Source organism: Anolis sagrei, chromosome 5 (assembly GCF_037176765.1).
Source record: "Anolis sagrei isolate rAnoSag1 chromosome 5, rAnoSag1.mat, whole genome shotgun sequence".
NCBI classification, from domain to species: Eukaryota; Metazoa; Chordata; class Lepidosauria; order Squamata; family Dactyloidae; genus Anolis; species Anolis sagrei.
In genome coordinates, this window is record NC_090025.1 from 4264832 (window position 1) to 4282991 (window position 18160).

At 46.0% G+C, this 18160-nt stretch overlaps 1 protein-coding gene across 1 annotated transcript; it reads right to left on the reverse strand.

The window, feature by feature from the left end:
* Positions 1 to 431: 431 nt before the first annotated feature.
* On the reverse strand, positions 432 to 18160 carry WDR54 (WD repeat domain 54). The gene is made up of 10 exons (XM_060779489.2): positions 17900 to 18160; positions 14342 to 14709; positions 10502 to 10564; positions 10284 to 10353; positions 8967 to 9023; positions 6660 to 6787; positions 4675 to 4775; positions 2980 to 3142; positions 1107 to 1181; positions 432 to 998 (listed from the first exon to the last, which is right to left on the reverse strand). Exons 2-10 carry the CDS (start codon positions 14564 to 14566, stop codon positions 867 to 869), a joined length of 1014 nt encoding a protein of 337 aa, XP_060635472.2. The 5' UTR covers positions 14567 to 14709; positions 17900 to 18160; the 3' UTR covers positions 432 to 866.

Sequence of the window (18160 nt, forward strand, 5' to 3'; positions counted from 1 at the left end):
GATATTTTTGTGTGGGGACAGATGCAAAGAAAGAATTACCTGGAGCCACGACACAGTGAGATTGGGCTGTGAAGGGCCACAGATCTGGAGCAGCACATTTGTCCTTGCAACAACCCACACGGCTGGATGGCGGAGGGAGGCTTTGAAGCCCCCAGAAGCCAAGTTCCATCACCCTTTGGCCCATGGCTGGTCAGATGACCAGATCAGACACAGTCCAGGGAAAAGGGAGGCTTGCCAAGTGGGTTGAGGGGTAGGGGTGTGGTGCTAAGCCCTCCTCCTCCTCTCACATGCCTTGGGGTCTGGACTTCACTCTGCATTCCAGCCAGCCGCCAGCTGGGCTTTCTCCTCCGGCGAGAAGCTGCCAAGTCAAACAGGACATCCTGCTTGTGCCCCAAACGCCTCTGAGTGACGACGCTGCTTCCAAGTGCAGATACGTGTTGATGTTTTTAATAAATAGCAAAAATACAAAGCCTGCCCCTCCCATCTCTTGAGGCAGTCAAGGGCAGGGGTGAGGAAATCTCCCGGCTTAGGTTTGATAGCAGAACTAGTGAGATCCCTGTGAGATTCCTTCTAGTGGGAAACCTGAAAGAAGGGGGCGCTTGTTTGTGCTCTCAAGGCTGCTCTGAGTCTACAGCTAGATCGCTCAGGACCTGCCATCCAGGGAAGAAGAGCTTTGCTCAGGATGGCATATGGCCACACTGGGGGTCCCTAGGCACTGCCCAAGGAAAGGGGAGCGAGGAAAGGAGGGCAGGAAAGCCAGCTGGCCCTGGTTTCTATTCCCAAGCACCCCCCCTCTACTATTAAGGTTCTCTAAGCTTCAAAGGGAGCCCTCATCCTCCCTTTTGGGGTGGCTCTGAACAGGGGAGCTACACCTGGACGTAGCGGATGATCTCGCTGAGCTCGAAGCCCGTGACGGCAAAGACGCTGCCTTCAGGGTTGCAGAAGCGGGCCCCACAGAGCAGGCTGTCGGTCACGCACTCCCCGTGGCAATGCTCGATCTGCAGTCAGAAAGAGAGGGAGAGTGAGTGGGGTGCCCCTGGCCGCAGGGGGGGATGTAGCCATCCAGGTGGGTGAGGGGGGATGCTTGCTTCCTGCCCCCTCGTTACCTCCACGGCCTCTGTGTCTGGATTGCGGCTCAGCCTCCACACCTGCACAAAGGAGTCCTCCGCAGCAGACAGGAGCTGTGGGGAGGAAGTGGGAACAGATTAAGGCGGGTGAGAGGCTGCTGGAGAGAGGGGGGGGGTGCATTTTCAACACAACTGGAAGCTGTAGAGATGAAAAGCAAAGTGAGGCTGCAAGGACAAGGCCTCCTTCAAAGAGTGGAAGCACGGCTAGGCCCACCACACTTGTCAGGAAGGCCAAGGCAGGCGTCATTGCAAAGAGTTTGCTTGCATGCTGGTCGCTTCTGTGGTGAGAGAATCAGCCGTCTACGAACACGTTGCCCAGGGGACGCCCGGATGTCTTGCAATCCTGCAAGGAGGCTTCTCTCATGTCCCCACTGGAGCAGATGGCGGAAACAGAAGAACGGCCTGCCTCAGGGGAGCGTGCTTGCTCCATCCATGTTCAACATCTACACAAATGACCAGCCACTGCCAGAAGGGACAGAGAGTTCCATCTATGCTGATGATCGTGCCATCACCGCTCAAGCAGGGAGCTTTGAGATGGCAGAACAGAAGCTTTCCGAAGCTCTAGGTTCTCTTACTGCCTATTACAGGGAAAACCAGCTCATCCCCAACCCATCTAAAACACAGACATGTGCTTTTCATCTCAAGAACAGAGAAGCATCCCGAGCTCTGAGGATGATTACCTGGGAAGGAATCCCATTGGAGCATTGCAGCGCACCCAAATCCCTGGGAGTCACTCTGGACCGTGCTCTGACCTACAAGAAGCACTGCCTGAACATCAAGCAAAAAGTGGGTGCTAGAAACAATATCATACGAAAGCTGACTGGCACAACCTGGGGATGACAACCAGATACAGTGAAGACATCTGCCCTTGCGCTGTGCTACTCTGCTGCTGAGTACGCATGCCCAGTGTGGAACACATCTCACCACACTAAAACAGTGGATGTGGCTCTTAATGAGACATGCCGCATTATAACAGGGTGTCTGCGCCCTACACCACTGGAGGAATTACACTGCTTAGCCGGTATTGCACCACCTGACATCCGCCGGGAAGTAGCAGCCAATAGTGAAAGGACCAAGGCAGAGACATCTCCAGCTCATCCCATTTGGGTACCAGCCAGCACGTCAACGACTTAAATCAAGAAATAGTTTTCTAAGATATACAGAGACAATCGCTGGAACACCTCAGCAAGCGAGAGTCCAAATGTGGCAGGCTCAAACCCAGAACCTCAACCAATGGCTGATACCAAATGAGAGACTCCCCCCTGGGCACACAGAGGACTGGGCAACTTGGAAGGCGCTGAACAGACTGCACTCTGGCACCACGAGATGCAGAGCCAACCTCAAGAAATGGGGCCACCAAGTGGAGTCCACGACATGCGAATGTGGAGAGGAGCAAACCACAGACCACCTGCTGCAATGCAACTTGAGCCCTGCCACATGATGCACAATGGAGGACCTTCTTGCGGCAACACCAGAGGCACTCCAAGTGGCCAGATACTGGTCAAAGGACATTTAATCAACTATCAATCTCACAAATTTTGTATTTTGTCTGTTTCTTTGCTTTGTTCTGTTAGAAATGTAATATAATGGACTGGTTGCCCTGACACGACAAATAAATAAATTACAAAGAGTGGCCGCAGCAGGCCACCACTTTCCTGCTTCCCTCCAGGTCTAGGGCTCCACAGAGAACCTCAGCATCTTCAAAGCAGTGTGCATAGGACTTCAGAGGCAAGTCTGGATCCTGTTTACGCCTGACAAGGGATTGCTATGGCTCTTTTCCCTCCGTGCTCCCTTACACATACAAACACACCATGGGATGCCTCTTCCTTTCCTGTGGGGAAGTAACTCCCACCTTTCCTGAGAGCGGTGCCAGGTCCAGGGCATTGATCCAGCGCGCATGAGCACTGACTTCAGCGCGCAGGGTCCCGCTGGCTGCCTCGTAAAGGCGGATCTGCCCGTTCCCGTAGCCAGCAGCAATGATCCCGTTCCACAGCTTCACGGAGGAGCAGGGGTACCTGGAGGAGGAAGGAATTGCAGAGCGAATTACAGAGAGTGGTCAACCCTCCTGTTAAAGGAGCTCCACTGGCTGCCATTTACCGGGATTGTGGCGCAGCTGGCTGAGTGTCAGCTGCATTAAGATCACTCTGACCAAAAAGGTCATGAGTTCGAAGCCAGCCCGGGTTGGAGTGGGTTTCCAACCAATTGTGTGTATCCTGTTGTCGACCTTTGCAACCCAAAGACAGGTGCATCTGTCAAGCAGACGACACCAAATTGGGAGGGATAGCCAATAGTCCAGAGGACAAGAGCAGAATTCAAAACGATCTTGACAGATTAGAGAGATGGGCCAAAACTAACAAAATGAAGTTCAACAGTGACAAATGCAAGATACTCCACTTTGGCAGAAAAAATGAAATGCAAAGATACAGAATGGGTGACGCCTGGCTCGAGAGCAGTACGTGTGAAAAAGATCTTGGAGTCATTGTGGACAGGAAGGTAAACATGAGCCAACAATGTGATGTGGCGGCAAAAAAAGCCAATGGGATTTTGGCCTGCATCAAGAGGAGCCTAGTGTCTAGATCTAAGGAAGTAATGCTACCCCTCTATTCTGCTTTGGTTAGACCACACCTGGAATATTGTGTCCAATTCTGGGCACCAAAGTTCAAGAGAGATATTGACAAGCTTGAATGTGTCCAGAGGAGGGCAACTAAAATGATCAAGGGTCTGGAGAACAAGCCCTATGAGGAGCGGCTTAGGGAACTGGGCATGTTTAGCCTGAAGAAGAGAAGGCTGAGAGGAGATATGATAGCCATGTATAAATATGTGAGAGGAAGCCACAGGGAGGAGGAGGGAGCAAGCTTGTTTTCTGCTTCCTTGGAGACTAGGACGCAATGGAACAATGGCTTCAAACTACAAGAGAGCAGATTCCATCTGAACATTAGGAAGAACTTCCTGACTGTGAGAGCCGTTCAGCAGTGGAACTCTCTGCCCCGGAGTGTGGTGGAGGCTCCTTCTTTGGAAGCTTTTAAGCAGAGGCTGGATGACCATCTGTCAGGGGTGATTTGAATGCAATATTCCTGCTTCTTGGCAAAATGGGGTTGGACTGGATGGCCCAGGAGGTCTCTTCCAACTCTTTGATTCTATGATTCTATGATTCTATGAATGCTGAGCAATAAAGTGCAGAGTTCAGAGGGCTCTGAGTTTGTGCAAAATTTCTAGATAGAGCTATGAGAAAGTGCAGAATTCAAAAATAAAATAGTCAGTGCTGGGAGAATCATATTTGTAGGTGTTAATATGTCAGAATTATAGAGCGGAGGGCCATGCTAAAGTGTGGAAACTTAGAGAACATTGGCCCATTCTTTGGAACTGCCTAATCGAAGGCACTGCGGAAAATCCATGTTTTTAAGTTCTTGCGGAAGATGGACAGGGTGGGTGCCAGTCTGATCTTCCTAGGTAGAGAGTTCCAGAGCTGGGGGCCACCACTGAGAAGGCCCTCCTCCCACCCACCCAAAACAAACAAACAAACAAACAAACAAAGAGCAGTCCTTACTCAGAAGCTGGGATCTGAGTGACCAGCCTGAACTTCTCTCCAGAGCACCAAACGCACAAAGCACCAGAGTCATCGGCTGTCACCAAGTCAGCAGATCCCTCCTGTAACAGAGAAAGAGCACATGAATAATCCTCTTGCCTTCCTCTGTTGAGGTGGTGGGAGCAATGTATTATCGATAAGGGACTCTCCAGCATGATGGCAGCCTTGCCTAGAGATTGGTTTCAAACTGGACACGGTACCAGTAATAAGACAACAAAAATGCATAAAACCCTAGGCTCATTTGACTTGGCCCAAGTCGTAATTTGTGAGCAGGTGGCCATTTTAAATGTAGCCACCATACAAAGAAAGCTTGGCTGTAATTGCATGCTTTGCTACAGAAAAGCAGCAAAGCACATTAGTAGGCGCTAAGGGCACATGCTGAGAAGGTAGGACATCTCTGGCACAACCACATGAGGTTTCTCTCACACACAGGTTTACCTCACACTCCTCAGGACGACACTAGCTTTGGCCCATTAACAGGCTTCGGCCTACTCGCACCCCTCAGGACGACACTAGCTTTGGCCCACTGACACTAACAGACTTCGGCCTTCTCACTCGCCTCAGGACGATACTAGCTTTGGCCCACTGACTCTACCAGGCTTTGGCCTACTCACTCTCCTCAGGACGACACTAGCTTTGGCCCACTGACTCTAACGGGCTTCGTCCTACTCACTCTCCTCAGGACGACACGAGCTTTGGCCCATTGACTCTAACAGGCTTTGCCCTACTCACTCTTCTCAGGACGACACTAGCTTTGGTCCACTGACTCTTACAGACTTCGGCCTACTCACTCTCCTCAGGACGACACTAGCTTTGGCCCACTGACTCTTACAGACTTCGGCCTACTCACTCTCCTCAGGACGACACTTGCTTTAGCCCACTGACTCTTACAGACTTCGGCCTACTCACTCTCCTCAGGACGACACTTGCTTTAGCCCACTGACTCTTACAGACTTCGGCCTACTCACTCTCCTCAGGACGACACTTGCTTTAGCCCACTGACTCTTACAGACTTCGGCCTACTCACTCTCCTCAGGACGACACTAGCTTTGGCCCACTGACTCTTACAGACTTCGGTCTACTCACTCTCCTCAGGGCGACACTAGCTTTGGCTCACTTACTCTAACAGGCTTCACCCTACTCACTCTCCTCAGGACGACACTAGCTTTGGCTCACTTACTCTAACAGGCTTCACCCTACTCACTCTCCTCAGGACGACACTAGCTTTGGCCCACTGACTCTTACAGACTTCGGCCTACTCACTCTCCTCAGGACGACACTTGCTTTAGCCCACTGACTCTTACAGACTTCGGCCTACTCACTCTCCTCAGGACGACACTTGCTTTAGCCCACTGACTCTTACAGACTTCGGTCTACTCACTCTCCTCAGGGCGACACTAGCTTTGGCTCACTTACTCTAACAGGCTTCACCCTACTCACTCTCCTCAGGACGACACTAGCTTTGGCTCACTTACTCTAACAGGCTTCACCCTACTCACTCTCCTCAGGACGACACTAGCTTTGGCTCACTTACTCTAACAGGCTTCACCCTACTCACTCTTCTCAGGATGACACTAGCTTTGGCCCACTGACTCTATCAAGCTTCAGCCTACTCACTCTCCTCAGGACGACACTTGCTTTAGCCCACTGACTCTTACAGACTTCGGCCTACTCACTCTCCTCAGGATGACACTAGCTTTGGCCCACTAACTCTAACAGGCTTTTCCCTACTCACTCTCCTCAGGACGACACTAGCTTTGGCCCACTGACTCTTACAGACTTCGGCCTACTCACTCTCCTCAGGACGACACGAGCTTTGGCCCACTGACTCTAAAAGGGTTCGTCCTACTCACTCTCCTCAGCAATGCCCAGCGCACAGTGAGATGTGGCCCTATCTGGGACAAGAGGATCCTTCTTGCTGGTCAGTTGGGTTCCGGCCGCCTTACCGGCTGCTCGCACAGCTCGGCCCCAACGTCCGTGATGGCGCTGGCATGCTTTTTCAGGACTTCGCTCAGCGTGATGTTGGTGCCTTTGGAAGGAACATCAAAGACGAGGACAGCCCCGGAGGATGTTCCTGTGGAGGGGAGAGATAGAGTGAGTGTGGGGACCTTTGCTAAGTTCCCCCAGCCAGACTCTGCCGTCTTTCTCCAGGTGTTGCAGTTGGGATGCAACTCCCATCATCCACCTAAGCCAGCATGGCCAATGGTGAGGAATGCTGGTGTTTACAGGCCAGAAGCATCCAGAGGACCACACTACCTATCTGTGTGCCTTCTGCAATTCCCTTGGTGATCCTGGAAGCATGAGAGTTGATAGATTCATACAGAATACACAGAAAAGCCACTGAAATCCACAAAAAGCATGTGGACAATTTCAACAGAAAGGAGGAAACCATGAAAATGAACAAAATCTGGCTGCCAGTATTAAACATCTCTAAAATTACAACAGCACAACAACAGAGAGGAAACAACCAGGCACATCTTAACACCTCTCAACAGAACATTTTCCCAGGCTCAGGCAGGCCTTCAAATGCTAATGAAGGTGGTCAGCTGAAACATTCACACCTAGCTTCAATAAATAAAGAGCAACAGGGGAATTCCAGACAATCAGGGCCAGCTAACATGTGCCGTCGCGCCTGGGGGCTATTTTTCTTAATGAAGGAGGCATGGATGTGGCATCTTTCCCCCAGGGGATTGCTTCTTGCCCTCCTATAGGAAACTAGAACTCTCAAAAACCCAAAACATTGTAAACAACTCAAAATAAGTTTTATTGATCACAAAGATTCATTTCTTAAAGCAATGAGCTGGAAACTTCAGAGGGTGAAGGAAAATATACGTTACAGTCTCAATTAGTCCTGGGTCCAAGGGGTTTGAAGCTGAGAAGCCTCACCAAGTTTCCTCTTTCCTCAATGGCTGTGAATGCCGGAGCAAACCACAACCCCAGTCCAAATGGCCTATGTTTTGAAGACTCAGGATCTTCCTCTGGTGCCTCAATGTTGTCCAGGACGATCTGGACATAAAGCACGAGTCCCAAGGGTAAAAAACCTCAGAATTGGTGCTAAGAGGTAACTTAAATCAAGGTCCTTTAGAGTCAAGTCTTTTACTCACGTCCATATGGTAGGAACTCTGATGGCAGAATGAAAAAGAAAGGAAGCACTCCCCTCCTGCAGGAAGAGGTGGAGCCAAACAGCACTGATTGACAGCTACAAGTAACCAATCCATACAACTATACATAAGCAGGGTAAAAAGGCAGGATTAAGCATGATACGCCAATTTAAATCTTACAACTAACAGTTCTATACATAGGTGGCGCCACTCGCGCCGTTACATAACACCTCCCAACAAATTATTCCCCTAGGCAGGAAGCAGCCAGGCTTTGAAACTGCAAGGCCATTCAATGATAATCAAGGTGGCTAATTGCAACATGCACACTTGCTTCAAGCAGACAAGAGTTCTTTCTCCCAGATATATAAATGTTATTCCAGATATATTAATCTCACTTGCCTCGTTTCCAACAGACCTTACAACCTCTGAGGATGCCTGCCATGAATATGGGCGAAATGTCAGGAGAGAATGTGAACAATTTCAACCATGAAAATAAACAAAATCTGGCTACCAGTATTAAAAAAAACCCCTCTAAAATTAGAACAGCACAACAACAGAGAGAAAACTAACAAGGACATTTAATCACCTCTCAACAAAAAGATTGCCCCAGGCTCTGCCAGGCCATCAAATGCTAATGAAGGTGATCAGTTGAAACATTCACACCTAGCTCCAACAGACAAGAGTCCTTTGCCCCACCCTGGTCATTCCACAGATATATAAACCCACTTTCCTAGTTCCAACAGACCTCACTACTTCTGAGGATGCTTGCCATAGACGCAGGCGAAACGTCAGGAGAAAATGCCTCTAGAACATGGCCATATAGCCCGAAAAAACCTACAACAGCCAAGTGATTCCGGCCATGAAAGCCTTCAACAATACGTCAGGAGAGAATGCTTCTGGAACATGGCCAGATAGCCTGGAAAACTCATAGCAACCCACCGACAGATATATAGTTTGAATGAATACCTAACAGTATCTTTATTTCCTACCTCTTGTAATTTCCACCTCCCACAACAACCATCCTCCCTGCATGCCTTTCTGAAGGAATCAACTCGCCCCTCCGGCATACATCAAGCCCACATCTTGGCCTCGCTGGATAACACGAACATAGGATTCCACGACTACCCCACTCCTGACGTGCTGTTTGCTTACCTATGCAGATAAAGTGTTTCCCAGTCGCTGCAATCCCACGTGCAAATGCTGCCATACCTGGAGATGACAGGAGGGGAGGGGACAGTCAGAGTGTGGGAGCACCCCCTCAGCCCTGCCTGAGCTGCCCACCTCTTTGTAGTAGAAGCGGTGCTTGCACAACAACTTCTTTGCATGAGCAGACAGAGTAGCATGGAAATGTGCAAACACCCAGCACACAGGACTAAGAATTCCTAACACTCAGTGGTTGTTTGGGCATTCCTTGCATATGACAACTGACTGTCCTCTAATGCCAATATGATAGAAGCCTTTGCACATTGGTTTGTGTGCTGGTACAGCTGTACCAGGAGCTCCAACGTAGAAGCGTGTTTGCATGTATTCCAAAGTTCCATGCATTTTGCAATAAGGTGGCTTCCCTTGGTTTGCAATCATAGGGCCAATGACCCATCAATTATCATTATGTTCTTTAGTTCCGCCTGTTCTGGTACAGCTGTACCAGGAGCTCCAACTTTATTTGCTTTGTATTAAATTGCAGTCCAGGGTTTCAGGGACTCTGCAGATAGGTGGCTTCCTTTGGTTGCAGTCATAGGGCAGGCTTCCTGTCCATCATCGTTAAGTTTTGGTCCCGCCCCTTGCTCAGGGCATTTGGGAAGGGAAGGGAGCCATTTTTAGTTAGTCTCAGCAAGGAAAGCTAATGTACAGGATGTGTACAAGCTTCCCCTGTACAAAAGCTTCAACCCTTAAGACTTTCCAGGGAGAAACAGTCTTAAGAGCATCCAAGACTTTCCGGGGGAGAACCGTCTTAAGAGTCTCCAAAGATTTCCAGGGAAACTGCCCTAAAGACCAAAGAACTCCAGCTGGAGAACATCTAAGCCTTTGCTGGTAGGTCCACTCGGCGTTCGAGAAGCAGTTCGACCCAGTAGCGGAACCCACATCAGTAAGGGTTAGATTACAGTCAGCCTGGGAGAAGTTAAAAAAGGGGATTTTCCTTTAAAAAAGAAGTTATTGAAGACAGTTACCTGTCCTTCGTGGGCAAGATTAGGAATTCACCAGTTGACTAAAGGCTTGGAATCATTTGCTTAACTTTACTGAAGACAAGAGAAGTTTCTGTTTGATTGTTCATTAGTAAAAGAGTTTGTTGTACTTCTCAAGCCATCGAAAGACTGTTTGTGGTGGAAACCTCTGAGAACTTCTCTTCCCGTTGGACAAAGGTTGCACGTCCTGTTTTAAAGACATCTATTTACAGGCCCAGCGTGCTACAGAACAGGAGGCCTGTGTCTCAGCAATGTAAACACACACACACCATGCAGGAAAGAGTACCTGGTGAGGACGACTCCATGCCCTCCAGAGCGTGCCAGTACACCATAACGGACCCATCTGACTCATACATCTTGGAGGAAGAGCAAAAGGAGAGAGATGGCAGAGGAGTGAGCCTAGCAGGGAAGCCCACAGACCCTCTTGGGTGGGTGATGAAGATTGGGGTTCCAGGCTCCGGGGTCGATTACTTAGCCTGGCTTGAACTCAGGAACACCTCTCACCTGGATCCCTTTCCGTGAGGTCAGCACCAGGAGGACACGAGAAGGGAGGGAGCACCACAATGCCTGGAAAGGAAGAGGTGAATGTGAATGTGCCAGGCCAATCTGCAGCACTGGAACACCACAGAGAAGGCGTCCCACACAAGACCTCCCCGTGGAAAGATCAGGGTCTAATGCAGGAACCCAGAAAGCAGAACATCTATCTATCTATCTATCTATCTATCTATTGTCGAAGGCTTTCATGGCCGGAATCCATGGGTTGTTGTAGGTTTTTCCGGGCTATATGGCCATGTTCTGGAGGCGATATCCATACTAGCGAAAGGAGGAAATTTTGCTGTAACTGCCACCAGGATCCCAGTAGATCCTGCCAATTTCATTCATCATTGCCAATGTCGAATCAGCAATTTATCGCCTCCCCGAGGAAGAAGCAGAAGAAGTAAGAGCGGAAACAGCAAGCATCCTGAAAAAGGCAAAACTTCCCTCCAGTAACATTACAAGGAAGGAAAGACAAGCCATCAGAGACCTCAACTCAGATCCTGACATCCTCATTCTCCCAGCAGACAAGGGGAATGCCACAGTAATCATGCATACAGAACAATACAAAGAGAAGGTCAGAAAACTCAGGAGAAAAATTGCCTCCAGAACATGGCCATATAGCCCGGAAAAACCTACAACAACCTATCTATCTATCTATCTATCTATCTATCTATCAATCAATCAATCAATCTATGTGCTGAAAATGAACGGCAGCCAATGGAGCTCCTTAAACAGGGGAGTTGACCACTCCCTGTAATTCGCCCCAATTATTAATCTGGCTGCTGAACGTTGGACCAATTGAAGTTTCCGGGCCGTCTTCAAGGGAAGCCCAACGTAGAATGCATTGCAGTAGTCCAGTCTAGAGGTAACTAAGGCGTGGGCTACTGTGGTCAAGTCAGACTTCATGAGGTATGATCGCAGCTGGCATACAAGTTTTAATTGTGCAAAGGCCCTCCCAGCGAAGGAGATTCCACTGGCATCTGAGGGAACAGCATATTCCAATGCTGCACAGTTCTGTAGTCAGCCCTCCATATCTACAAATACTACAACCATGATTTAATAATACATTCCAAACAAAACCCCCAAAGCAATCTATGCTGGTACAGCCATACCAGGAGCTCCAACTTTATTTGCTTTGTATTAAATGTTTGCTTGCAGTCCAAGGTTCCTGGGATTCTGCAGAAAGGTGGCTTCCTTTGGTTGCAGTTGTAGGGCAAGTCATGTGTCCATCATCGTTAAGTTTTGGTTCCGCCCCTTGTTCAGGGCAATTGGGAAGGGAAGGGAGCCATTTTTAGTTAGTCTCAGTAAGGAAAGCTAATCTAGAGGACGTGTACAAGCTTCTCCTGTACAAAAGCTTCAACTTTCCAGGGGAGAACAGTCTTAAGAGCATCCAAAGATCTCCAAAGATTTCCAGGGAATCAGCCCTAAAGCTTTGAGGAATTTCGGAGGGTAAACAGTTTGGAAGACCAAAGAACTCCAGCTGGGGAATCTACTGGCTTTACTGGTAGGTCCACTCGGTGCTCGAGATGCAGTTCGACCCAGTAGCAGAGCCCACATCAGTAAGGGTTAGATTACAGTCAGCCTGGGAGAAGTTAAAAAGGGGATTTTCTTTTAAAGTAAAGAAATGGTTATTGAAGACAATTGCCTGTCCTTCGTGGACAAGATTAGGAAGCCACCAGTTGCATAAAAGCTTGGAAGAATTTGTTTAACTTTATTGAAGACAAGAGAAGTTTCTGTTTGATTGTTCATTAATAAAGGACTTTGTTATACTTCACAAGCCATCTAAAGACCATTTGTGGTAGAAAATCCTTGAGAGCTTCTCTTTGGGGGCCCCTGGCTTCCTGCTGGGTTCAAGTTGCACGTCCTATTTTAAAGACACTTCTTTACAAGCCCAGCACGCGACAGAACAATCTATCTGTGGAATGTCCAGAGTGGGAGAAAGAATCCTTGTCTGTTTGAAGCAAAGTGACTTTTGCAATAGAAGCAGGCTACCACCTCACCCGCCTCATAGGAAACCTGCTACAAAACAGGAGCTTTTTTGTTGAGTTCCAGGGCCAGAGAAGCAGATGGCGGAAACAGAAGAACGGCCTGCCTCAGGGGAGCGTGCTCGCTCCATCCATGTTCAACATCTACACAAATGACCAGCCACTGCCAGAAGGGACAGAGAGCTTCATCTATGCTGATGATCGTGCCATTACCGCTCAAGCAGGGAGCTTTGAGATGGTTCAACAGAAGCTCTCCGAAGCTCTAGGTGCTCTTACTGCCTATTACAGGGAAAACCAGCTGATTCCCAACCCATCTAAAACACAGACATGTGCCTTTCACCTTAAGAACAGACAAGCACCCCGAGCTCTGAGGATTACCTGGGAAGGAATCCCACTGGAGCATTGCAGCGCACCCAAATACCTGGGAGTCACTCTGGACTGTGCTCTTACCTACAAGAAGCATTGCCTGAACATCAAGCAAAAAGTGGGTGCCAGAAACAATATCATACGAAAGCTGACTGGCACAACCTGGGGATCACAACCAGATACAGTGAAGACATCTGCCCTTGCGCTGTGCTACTCTGCTGCTGAGTACGCATGCCCAGTGTGGAACACATCTCACCACAGTAAAACAGGGGATGTGGCTCTTAATGAGACATGCCGCATTATCACAGGGTGCCTGCGCCCTACACCACTGGAGAAATTACACTGCTTAGCCGGTATTGCACCACCTGACATCCGCCGGGAAGTAGCAGCCAATAGTGAAAGGACCAAGGCAGAGACATCTCCAGCTCATCCCCTGTTTGGGTATCAGCCAGCACGTCAATGACTTAAATCTAGAAATAGTTTCCTAAGATCTACAGAGACAATCGCTGGAACACCACAGCAAGCGAGAGTCCAAAAGTGGCAGGCTCAAACCCAGAACCTCAACCAATGGCTGTGAGTCGCCTTCGGGCTGAGAACAGCGGTATATAAGTAAGGTAAATAAATAAATAAATGGCTGATACCAAATGAGAGACTCCCCCCTGGGCACACAGAGGACTGGGCGACTTGGAAGGCGCTGAACGGACTGCGCTCTGGCACCACGAGAAGCAGAGCCAACCTTCAGAAATGGGGCCACAAAGTGGAATCCACGACATGCGAGTGTGGAGAGGAGCAAACCACTGACCACCTGCTGCAATACAACCTGAGCCCTGCCACGTGCACAAGGGAGGACCTTCTTGCAGCAACACCAGAAGGACTCCAAGTGGCCAGATACTGGTCAAAGGACATTTAATCAACTACAAAATTCACAAATTTTGTGTTTTGTCTGTTTGTTTGCTCTGTTCTGTTAGAAATGTAATATAGTTGCCCTGACACGACAAATAAATAGGAAGCAGGCAAGACGTCAGGAAAGAATGCTACTGAACATGGCCATACAGCCCGAAAAACTCACCCCGACCCAATAATAACAATAATAAAGAGTGTGGGTCCAGAATAGGTCTCTGCTGTCACTTTCGGACCCACCGCCAAGACCCTACTCATGGAAGACAATCAGACTCACAGGCCACAACAAGGGATTGCTAATGAGTTTGTGTATCCTGGGACATTATTGATTTTGCTATTGCTTTCTGTGAGAGCCCCCCTCCCCCCTTTGCTTGCTCCCCTGCCTCCATTGATCACTTCGTTCTCTGTTCGCTGGCCAGTGTTTATGCCCCAGGGGATGGACATTGGCTTCTCGGTGACAACAGCGGCAGCAGCGCAGTTGCCCAATGGCAAGCCATCGATGCAGTGGGCACGAGGCCCAGCACAACCCCCCCCCACCCTCCACGGCCCCCTTTACCTGAGTGATGAGGGAGGTGCCCAGGCCCAGGCCACCCTCCTTGGCCATCAGCTGGCGGTGGGAGATGGACAGGCCATCGTCAGAGGCACTGGCCATGGTGACGCTGGTGCCATGGACGCTGGCAAAGTAAGTGACCTGCTTCCCTGGGACCGGCAGCACACTCAGGTTGTTGTAGAGGGCCAGGCTGCTCTCCTTCAGCGCAATGCTCTTCTCCTTGCGGTACATGCTGCTGCTTCTGGCACCACCACAATTGGGGAAACTGAGGCAAACAATGTGGGGTGGGGGCTTCTTTTCAGTCAGCCTGGCCTCAGAGCCCGGAGAAGTCTCCTTCCCGGGTGCCCCTGCCTCTCAGGACCATCCTTCAGTGCCTGGAATCATAAAACAGAATAACTTTTTTGTCATTGTATAGAAACAATATCATATGCAAGCTGACTGGCACAACCTGAGGATCACAACCAGACACAGTGAAGACATCTGCCCTTACGCTTTGCTGCTCTGCTGCTGCGTATGCATGCCCAGTGTGGAACACATCTCACCACGCTAAAACAGTGGATGTGGCTCTTAATGAGACATGCCGCATTATCACAGGGTATCTGCGCCCCACACCACTGGAGAAATTACACTGCTTTGCCGGTATTGCACCACCTGACATCCGCCGGGAAGTAGCAGCCAATAGTGAAAGGACCAAGGCAGAGACATCTCCAGCTCATCCCTTGTTTGGGTATCAGCCAGCACGTCAATGGCTTAAATCAAGAAATAGTTTTCTAAGATCTACAGAGACACCTGCTGGAACACCTCAGCAAGCGAGAGTCCAAAAGTGGCAGGCCCAAACCCAGAACCTCAATCAATGGCTGATACCAAATGAGGGACTCCCTCCTGGGCACACAGAGGACTGGGCGACTTGGAAGGTGCTGAACAGACTGCGCTCTGGCACCACAAGATGCAGAGCCAACCTCAAGAAATGGGGCCACGAAGTGGAGTCCACGACATGCGAGTGTGGAGAAGAGCAAATTACAGACCATCTGCTGCAATGCAACCTGAGACCTGCTACGTGCACAATGGAGGACCTTCTTGCGGCAACACCAGCGGCACTCCAAGTGGCCAGATACCGGGCAAAGGACATTTAATCAACTGCCAAGCTTGCAAACTTTGTGTTTTGTTTGTGTGCTTGTTTGTTTGCTAAAAAATGCAATACAACTGTTTGGTTTGCTCCTGACACGATAAATAAATAAGCACAGCACAAGAGACTTCCTGGCCCCCTCTCACTTCACTCTGGCCCAAAGCAGCAGTGGAATGTCCAGAATAGGGGAAAAAACCCTTGTCTGTTTGGGGCAGGTGTGAATATTCAGGCAGTAAGAAGCCAGACCTTGAAACTGCTAGGCCATTAAATGTATATCAAGGTGGCCAATTGAAACATTCGCACCTACCTCAAAGAGACAAGAATTCTTTCTACAGAGACACTGCTAGGCCATTCAATTGGCCACCTTGATTAGCATTTAATGGCCTAGCAGTGTCAAGGTCTGGCTTCTTACTGCCTGGAGTGTCATGGTCTGGCTTCTTACTGCTCTGATTGCTTCTTGTCTGGAATTCCCATTTTTGAGTGTTGTCCTTTATTACCAGTTATGATTTGAGAGGTTTTTTTTAAATACTCAGGCAGTAAGAAGCCAGACCTTGAAACTGCTAGGCCATTCAATGCTAATCAAGGTGGCCAATTGAAACAATCACACAAGAGTTCTTTCTCCCACCCTGGACATCATTCCAAGGTATATAAACCCCATTTTTCCTAGTTTCCAACAGACCCCACAACCTCTGAGGATGCCTGCCACAGATGTGGGCGAAACATCAGGAGAGAATGCTTCTGGGGCATGGCCAGGCAACCCGGAAAACTCACAGCAAGCCAGGTGTTTTAATTCCTACGCTACATTTCTTCTTCTTCTTCTTTTATTATTATTATTAATTTATATTATTATTATTATTATTATTATTATTATTATTATTTCTGGCCTACTCTTCTTCTTCTTCTATTAAGTATTATTACTATTATTTTATTATTATTATATTATTTTTATTATTATTTTATTTTTATTTTTATTTTATTATTATATTATTTTTATTATTTTATATTATATTATTATTATTATCATTATTATTTCTGGCCTACTCTTCTTCTTCTTCTTCTATTAATTATTATTGTTATTATTATTATTTATTATTATATTATTATTATATTATATTATATTATTTTATATTATTATTTGTGGCCTACTCTTCTTCTTCTTCTTTTATTAATTATTATTATATTATTATATTATTATAATAATTATATTTTTATTATTGCATTATTATCTATTATTATTATTATTTTATTATTATTATTATTCTGACATGACAAATAAATAAATTATTATTATTATTATTATTATTATTTCTGGCCTATTCTTCTTCTTCTTCTTTTATTAATTATTATATTATATTATATTATTATTTTATTATTATTATATCATTATTTTATTATTATATTATTATTATTAAATTATATATTATTATTATATTATTATTATATTATTATTATTTTATTATTTTTATTATTATTATTACTATTATTATTATATATTATATTATTATATTTTTATTATTATTTTATATTATTGTTATATATTATTATTATTTTATTATTATTATATTATTATATTATTTGTATTATTTTATATTATATTATTATTATTATTATTCTTTCTGGCCTACTCTTCTTCTTCTTCTTCATTTATTATTATTATTATTATTATAATATTATAATATATTATTATTATTTTATATAATATTATTATTATCATTATTATTATTTCTGGCCTACTCTTCTTCTTTTATTAATTATTATTATTATTTTATATTATTATTATATTTATTATTTTATTATTATTTTATTATATTTATATTTATATTTATTATTATTATTATTATTTCTGGCCCTCTCTTCTTCTTCTTCTTTTATTTATTATTTTTATTATTATTATTATATTATATTATTTTTATTATTTTATATTATTATATTATTATTATTTTATTATATTATTATTTTATAATAATAATAATAATATTTTTATTATTTTATTTATATTATTATTATTATTATTCTTTCTGGCCTACTCTTCTTCTGCTTCATTTATTATTATTATTATATTATAATAATATATTATTATATTATAATATAATAATAATATATTATTATTATTATTATTATTTTATATATTATTATCATTATTATTGTTTCTGGCCTACTCTTCTTCTTCTTCTTTTATTTATTATTATTATATATTATTATTATTATTTTATATTATTATTATTATATTTATTATTTTATTATTATTTTATTATTTTATTATATTATATTTATTATTATTATTATTATTATTTCTGGCCTACTCTTCTTCTTCTTCTTTTATTTATTGTTATTATATATTATTATTATTATATTATTGTTATTATTATATTATTGTTATTATTATTTTATTTTTATTTTTATATTATTATTATTATATATTATTATTTCTGGCCTACCTCGCAGGGCGCGCGTTGCCTCAACAGGAGGGGGCGTGGCTTCCAAGCGCGCGCGCGAGGGAGGGAGGGAAGGAGGCGGCCAATGGGAGCCCGTCTCGCGGCGAGGGGGCGTGGCCAGCAGCAGCAGCGACGCTTGCGGCCTTCACTCCCAGTCTCGGCTGCGGCCTCTCCCTGCCGCGGCCTGCCTGCCTCGCTTCTCCCTTCGCCTCCTTCCCGTCCTGCCCGCTGCCATGGAGACGACGCAAGGGCGGAGTGACGTCC

What these genes read in the sequence shown, in the direction of transcription:
- WDR54 (XM_060779489.2), bottom strand. Translation starts at nt 14,566, where the DNA reads ATGTACCGCAAGGAGAAGAGCATTGCGCTGAAGGAGAGCAGCCTGGCC. An exon ending in CCTCACGGAAAGGGATCCAG is followed by an intron (nt 10,354 to 10,501) that starts GTGAGAGGTGTT and finishes TCTTCCTCCAAG; the next exon opens with ATGTATGAGTCAGATGGGTC. An exon ending in CAGACACAGAGGCCGTGGAG is followed by an intron (nt 999 to 1,106) that starts GTAACGAGGGGG and finishes TTCTGACTGCAG; the next exon opens with ATCGAGCATTGCCACGGGGA.